General features: G+C 45.4%; 1 protein-coding gene across 1 annotated transcript in view; it reads right to left on the bottom strand.

Moving 5' to 3' along the window:
- Window positions 1–6517: 6517 nt before the first annotated feature.
- Window positions 6518–7478, bottom strand: part of LOC145864278 (uncharacterized) — a gene marked incomplete at its 5' end in the record, with an annotated part of 1536 nt that continues 575 nt past the window's right edge. Inside the window, one exon of the mRNA XM_082969771.1 lies at window positions 6518–7478. This exon is cut by the window's right edge and continues 575 nt beyond it. Coding sequence (XP_082825897.1) covers window positions 6974–7478 — 505 coding nt within the window.

The following is a 7478-nucleotide window of genomic DNA, read 5'->3' as shown; positions in this document are numbered from 1 at the left end:
GGGTACATTTTTTTTATCCAGACGTGCAAATGCTGCCCCCTAGACCCAACAGGTTAACTACATCACACCTGTCCAGACCCACTAGAACACACCTCCATCTCCATTAACTACATCACACCTGTCCACTAGAACACACCTCCATCCCCATTAACTACATCACACCTGTCCACTAGAACACACCTCCATCTCCATTAACTACATCACACCTGTCCAGACCCACTAGAACACACCTCCATCTCCACCACATGGCCTCAAACTGAACCATTTTATTTCTCTCTGTCACCCAGATCTTTACATGTTTAGATAATAAAGCATTTGACCTTTTATTGCGTTAACAATGGAGGATTGGTTGATTTCCAGTTTAAGTATTTAAGATGATTGACGAGAACAGTATCATCCAACCATCGGGTAACTTGTTTCATGCGCATCAAAGGTGAGGGTGAATTTCAGATGTTCACTGCTTGTATTGATGAAGGAGTGGAATCGATGAAGTTCCTCTGCTGTCCCCTGGAATAGATGGAACACGTCATCAATGAAGACATTTACGGAGCCTGATGAGGTGCTAGAATGGATTGTTAGGGCTGACAATCACATTCTTCTCTAACAACCCCGCATACAGATTGGCATAATTAGATGCTATTTTTTAAACTACAATGACCAAAATGAACTGCGTGCATACTTGTCTTGTCTGTTTCTTTTACACCTGCTATCTAAAAGAGACACAAGAATGCACGATGGTCAATGCTATCTGGGATCCTTGGGACATCCCTACCCTAAACCCTAACCATAACCCCTACTTTATTGCGAGCACATTGTGACATTAGTGCATCCAGACCTAATGCAACTTGGAGTGATCAGATGACAGAAGTCACATTTAGGTGCCAGGTGTAACTGAGGCCATAGATGCTCCATATCCATTACTTTGAGTGTTATATATAATATGACTAAATGTGTTTATTTCTGTGTTACAGGGGCAGTCAAGAAATGGAACAGCAAGGCCACAGAACATGACATAAGCAGAGCTGTGGGAGACCACCTCAAGCTCCTGGTAGAGCCGGGGGTGGTGTTTACCACTCCACCACGCCTTCAGCAGGCTGGAAAAGTGGGATTGATCTGGTTGATCCATTTGTTTCAGTTTTCAGTACTTGAGTCTGGACCAAGAGTCTGTTGATTGGTCAATCATTGGGTGCATTTGGTGAAATCAAATCAAGCTTTATTTATACAGCACATTTCAGACATGGATGCAACACAATGGCTTCACAGGAAAAAACAATGAAAATAAACAGAAATATTTAGTAAACAACAAACAGAAGACTAACAACTGAAAGACTAATGAACATTCTAAGGAAATGCCATTGACTAAAATATTCATTGGATGCAATATCCAACCCCAAATATTAGCTTGTTTTTTTAGGAGGGGCTCTGAAAGACACTATGGGGGTGTCCACTGAAAGTTGACGAGTAACAACAACTGGGACCTAAAAGACACCCACCATGAGACCCACTAAATCTGCCCAAGAAGAGGAAAACAAAAGAAAACCCCACACCAAACTTAAAGACAGGAAGCAAACCAAAAAGGTGGAGCAACTAAAGGTGTTGACTCTCCACATCTATCAAGACAACTGGAGCACTGGGCCAGACACTCTTAAATAGAACCTGGACCAGCTCAGGTGAAACACCTTCCCACTAACGAGATGGACAAGCCAGCACAGGTGTAACACATACTGACTAACGAGGTGACACCAATCAGTGCGTCCTACGTGCTAACGAGCTAGACGTGCTAACGAGCTATACGACGAGCTAGACGTGCTAACGAGCTAGACGCGCTAACGAGCTACACGTGCTAACGAGCTAGACATGCTAAAGTCCAACCTCAAAACATAAATGGAAAAACCAAAGCCTGTAACACCTTCCCCCTCAAGACAACAAATATATCCTATATTTTTGATGGACAAGTTTGCTCACCACCAACCGAAAACAACTTCATTTCCCAATATAATCAACTACAATGTTTCACCTTCTAGAATATAAAGATGGTGTCTACTGGCTGTCAACAATAAAATGAAAAAATGAAAAAAACACATTTCTAAATAATAATATACAATCGTATCTTTTCTCCTTTTTCTTTCTATAGAATCCTAAAACTCACTAGCTTCTAGAACTCTCGTCTTCCTAAAACTCACCAGCTTCTAGAACTCTCGTCCCCTTGGAACGAGCCCAAACAAAACTCATCTCCAATACGGAGAAACATGCAGTCAAAATAAATTGTGATCCATGGCAGCACACTGGATAAATGCAAAACACAAATATTTTTGACTGCCCACCCTTGAGACAATCAGCAACCAAGTTGTCCTTACCACAGACATGTCTGATTTCAAGAGGAAACTCCTGCAATATCCGCAGTAACTTTCCACCTCACTGCAGAGCTTCTCTCTCTTTTCAGGGTTCACTAGATAGGCATGTTGTTGGATCAGGGCCCAGTCCCCAATGTCATGCTCTAGTACATTTGGGTTGGCACATCTGAGAATGAACCCTGATATTCTAAAAGCATGGCAACAATGTCAATATAATTGTACAAAAAAATTGTCAGTTGGTTACATAAATAATTATGATTACTAAATGTTACATGAAATGTAAATATGAAATATTTAGTTGCATAGTCCTTTTTTGAAAGTATTTTCAATTACATTTTGCTAGGTGGGATATCCCCAATGTCAAAACACAGTTTTAACGTGTACAAATCAATAACCAATATGCAGAAACAGTTTGGGATATATTGAAAACCTAAACATAAAATGGGCCATACTGTATACAGAAACATCTGCCACAACAATCATATTACTTGTAGCTCCTACAAATATTGAAATTTACATGGTTTTTAGAGTGAAGTACATCGGAAAAAAGCAAAAGAAAACTGCAAGACTGAATAGGAGAAAAAACAAGCAACAAACAAAGAAGATAGGCTTTTGAAAAATAACTATTTTTCATAAAATTGTAGTTATCTTAGCTAGCTGAATTGTTTACCAGTTGCTAAGCAGTTGCTAGGGACTCTTTTGGAAGAAGCTAGCTAGCTAACGAAGAACAACAAAGAATATCTAGTTAACAGAAGAAAAGAAAGAGAAAATCAGGACAGAAGAAAAAGGATATCAAAGTGAAACAGTTCTCTAAAGACACAAGAGACAATAATACAAGAAACAACACTTCTGTAGCTTGTCAACTATGTGTCTGTCTATCCCTGTTCTCTCCTCTCTGCACAGGCCATACAAACTTTTCACTCCGCGTGGCCGCTGCCACTCTAACCTGGTGGTCCCAGCGCGCACGACCCACGTGGAGTTCCAGGTCTCCGGCAGCCTCTGGAACTGCCGGTCTGCAGCCAACAAGGCTGAGTTCATCTCAGCCTATGCTACCCTCCAGTCCCTAGACTACCTGGCACTGACGGAAACATGGATTACCACAGATAACACTGCAACTCCTACTGCTCTCTCTTCGTCTGCCCACGTGTTCTCGCATACCCCTAGAGCATCGAGCCAGCGGGGTGGTGGCACTGGAATCCTCATCTCTCCCAAGTGGACATTCTCTCTTTCTCCCCTGACCCATCTGTTTATCTCCTCATTTGAATTCCATGCTGTCACAGTTACCAGCCCTTTCAAGCTTAACATCCTTATCATTTATCGCCCTCCAGGTTCCCTTGGAGAGTTCATCAATGAGCTTGACGCCTTGATAAGTTCCTTTCCTGAAGATGGCTCACCTCTCACAGTTCTGGGTGACTTTAACCTCCCCACGTCTACCTTTGACTCATTCCTCTCTGCCTCCTTCTTTCCACTCCTCTCCTCTTTTGACCTCACCCTCTCACCTTCCCCCCCTACTCACAAGGCAGGCAATACGCTTGACCTCATCTTTACTAGATGCTGTTCTTCCACTAATCTCATTGCAACTCCCCTCCAAATCTCCGACCACTACCTTGTATCCTTTTCCCTCTTGCTCTCATCCAACACTTCTCACTCTGCCCCTACTCGGATGGTATTGCGCCGTCCCAACCTTCGCTCTCTCTCTCCCGCTACTCTCTCCTCTTCCATCCTATCATCTCTTCCCTCTGCTCAAACCTTCTCCAACCTATCTCCTGATTCTGCCTCCTCAACCCTCCTCTCCTCCCTTTCTGCATCCTTTGATTTTCTCTGTCCCCTATCCTCCAGGCCGGCTCGGTCCTCCCCTCCTGCTCCGTGGCTCGACGACTCACTACGAGCTCACAGAACAGGGCTCCGGGCAGCCGAGCGGAAATGGAGGAAAACTTGCCTCCCAACGGACCTGGCATCCTTTCACTCCCTCCTCTCTGCATTCTCCTCTTCTGTCTCTGCTGCTAAAGCCACTTTCTACCACTCTAAATTCCAAGCATCTGCCTCTAACCCTAGGAAGCTCTTTGCTACCTTCTCCTCCTTCCTGAATCCTCCTCCCCCTCCCCCCCCCCCCTCCTCCCTCTCTGCGGATGACTTCGTCAACCATTTTGAAAAGAAGGTTGACGATATCCGATCCTCGTTTGCTAAGTCAAACGACACCGCTGGTCCTGCTCACACTGCCCTACCCTGTGCTTTGACCTCTTTCTCCCCTCTCTCTCCAGATGAAATCTCGCGTCTTGTGACGGCCGGCCGCCCAACAACCTGCCCACTTGACCCTATCCCCTCCTCTCTTCTCCAGACCATTTCCGGAGACCTTCTCCCCTTCCTCACCTCGCTCATCAACTCATCCTTGACCGCTGGCTACGTCCCTTCCGTCTTCAAGAGAGCGAGAGTTGCACCCCTTCTGAAAAAACCTACACTCGATCCCTCCGATGTCAACAACTACAGACCAGTATCCCTTCTTTCTTTTCTCTCCAAAACTCTTGAACGTGCCGTCCTTGGCCAGCTCTCCTGCTATCTTTCTCAGAATGACCTTCTTGATCCTAATCAGTCAGGTTTCAAGACTGGGCATTCAACTGAGACTGCTCTTCTCTGTGTCACGGAGGCTCTCCGCACTGCTAAAGCTAACTCTCTCTCCTCTGCTCTCATCCTTCTAGACCTATCTGCTGCCTTTGATACTGTGAACCATCAGATCCTCCTCTCCACCCTCTCCGAGTTGGGCATCTCCGGCGCGGCCCACGCTTGGATTGCGTCCTACCTGACAGGTCGCTCCTACCAGGTGGCGTGGCGAGAATCTGTCTCCGCACCATGCGCTCTCACCACTGGTGTCCCCCAGGGCTCTGTTCTAGGCCTTCTCCTATTCTCGCTATACACCAAGTCACTTGGCTCTGTCATATCCTCACATGGTCTCTCCTATCATTGCTATGCAGACGACACACAATTAATCTTCTCCTTTCCCCCTTCTGATAACCAGGCGGCGAATCGCATCTCTGCATGTCTGTCAGACATATCAGTGTGGATGACGGATCACCACCTCAAGCTGAACCTCGGCAAGACGGAGCTGCTCTTCCTCCCGGGGAAGGACTGCCCGTTCCATGATCTCGCCATCACGGTTTACAACTCCCTTGTGTCCTCCTCCCAGAGTGCTAAGAACCTTGGCGTGATCCTGGACAACACCCTGTCGTTCTCCACTAACATCAAGGCGGTGACCCGATCCTGTAGGTTCATGCTCTACAACATTCGCAGAGTACGACCCTGCCTCACACAGGAAGCGGCGCAGGTCCTAATCCAGGCACTTGTCATCTCCCGTCTGGATTACTGCAACTCGCTGTTGGCTGGGCTCCCTGCCTGTGCCATTAAACCCCTACAACTCATCCAGAACGCCGCAGCCCGTCTGGTGTTCAACCTTCCCAAATTCTCTCACGTAACCCTGCTCCTCCGCTTTCTCCACTGGCTTCCAGTTGAAGCTCGCATCCGCTACAAGACCATGGTGATTGCCTACGGAGCTGTGAAGGGAACGGCACCTCCATACCTTCAGGCCCTACACCCAAACAAGGGCACTGCGTTCATCCACCTCTGGCCTGCTGGCCCCCCTACCTCTGAGGAAGCACAGTTCCCGCTCAGCCCAGTCAAAACTGTTCGCTGCTCTGGCACCCCAATGGCGGAACAAGCTCCCTCACGACGCCAGGACAGCGGAGTCAATCACCACCTTCCGGAGACACCTGAAACCCCACCTCTTTAAGGAATACCTAGGATAGGATAAAGTAATCCTTCTAACCCCCCCCCCCCCCCCCCTTAAAATATTTAGATGCACTATTGTAAAGTGGTTGTTCCACTGGATATCATAAGGTGAATGCACCAATTTGTAAGTCGCTCTGGATAAGAGCGTCTGCTAAATGACTTAAATGTAAATGTAATGTAATGTAATAAACTGCACCAGCACCAAAAACGCTGTTGTTTTGACAAGTAACAATAAATCACTGATTATGAAATCAGGTTGTACTTCATGTTGAAACTAACACAACTAAAAAAAACACATGGAAATGTGAGATATATTCTACCTCATTAGTTAGAGGACAACCTGCAGAAGACAGTCAGCTACATTTTGGAGTGATGTATTTAAATTTAGGGGTCACTAAACAAAGGAACACAACACTAATTTGTCATCACTCATCGCTAAAATCATTTGTGCGAGAGGGAGATGAGGTTGCACGCCCTGTTAAAACTAACAGCTCAAAAACTACACGGAATCTGGGAATAATGTGTACATCACTGGTTAGAGGACAATTTGTAGAAAACAGCTATCTACATTTTGAAGTGTTGCATTTTGATTCAAGTGTACGTTGGTAAGTGTAACATAACTCTTCCATTTCAGAGCCTGGATTTTCCCCCTGAGGCAAATATCCATATCATGCTGAAATCAATAGAACAGGGGACAAACGTTTAGGGTTCTACATTGTGACATCATTAAAATACTCCTACTACAATGTTAAAAACATTCTACACTGTGACATTAATTCATTGATTGAGGTATTTTATCAGATTATCACTGATCACAGCTGAGGTTTCTCCTGTATGTGTTATATGGTGTGTAGTCCGCTTGCTAGACGTAGTAAAACTCTTCCCACATTGAGCACAGCTATAAGATTTCTCTCCTGTGTGTGTTTTCTCTGGTGCGATATCAGGCTGGTTGACTGAGTATAACTCTTCCCACATTGATTACAGCTAAAAGGCTTCTCTCCTGTGTGTTTTCTCTGGTGTTTAGTCAGACAGCTAGACTCAGTAAAGCTCTTCCCACATTGAGCACAGCTATAAGATTTCTCTCCTGTGTGTGTTCTACGGTGTGATTTCAGGCTGGCTGAACGAGTAAATCTCTTCCCACATTGAGCACAGCTATAAGGTTTCTCTCCTGTGTGTGTTCTATGGTGTGATATCAGGCTGGCTGACTGAGTAAAACTCTTCCCACATTGATTACAGCTAAAAGGCTTCTCTCCTGTGTGTGTTCTCTGGTGTCTAGTCAGACAGCTAGACTCAGTAAAGCTCTTCCCACATTGAGCACAGCTATAAGGTTTCTCTCCTGTGTGT

This window comes from Salmo salar, chromosome 02 (genome assembly GCF_965601325.2).
Source record: "Salmo salar chromosome 02, fSalSal1, whole genome shotgun sequence".
Taxonomy (NCBI): domain Eukaryota; kingdom Metazoa; phylum Chordata; class Actinopteri; order Salmoniformes; family Salmonidae; genus Salmo; species Salmo salar.
Note: the sequence above shows the minus strand (reverse complement) of the source record. Positions and strands in the feature narration are given on the sequence as shown.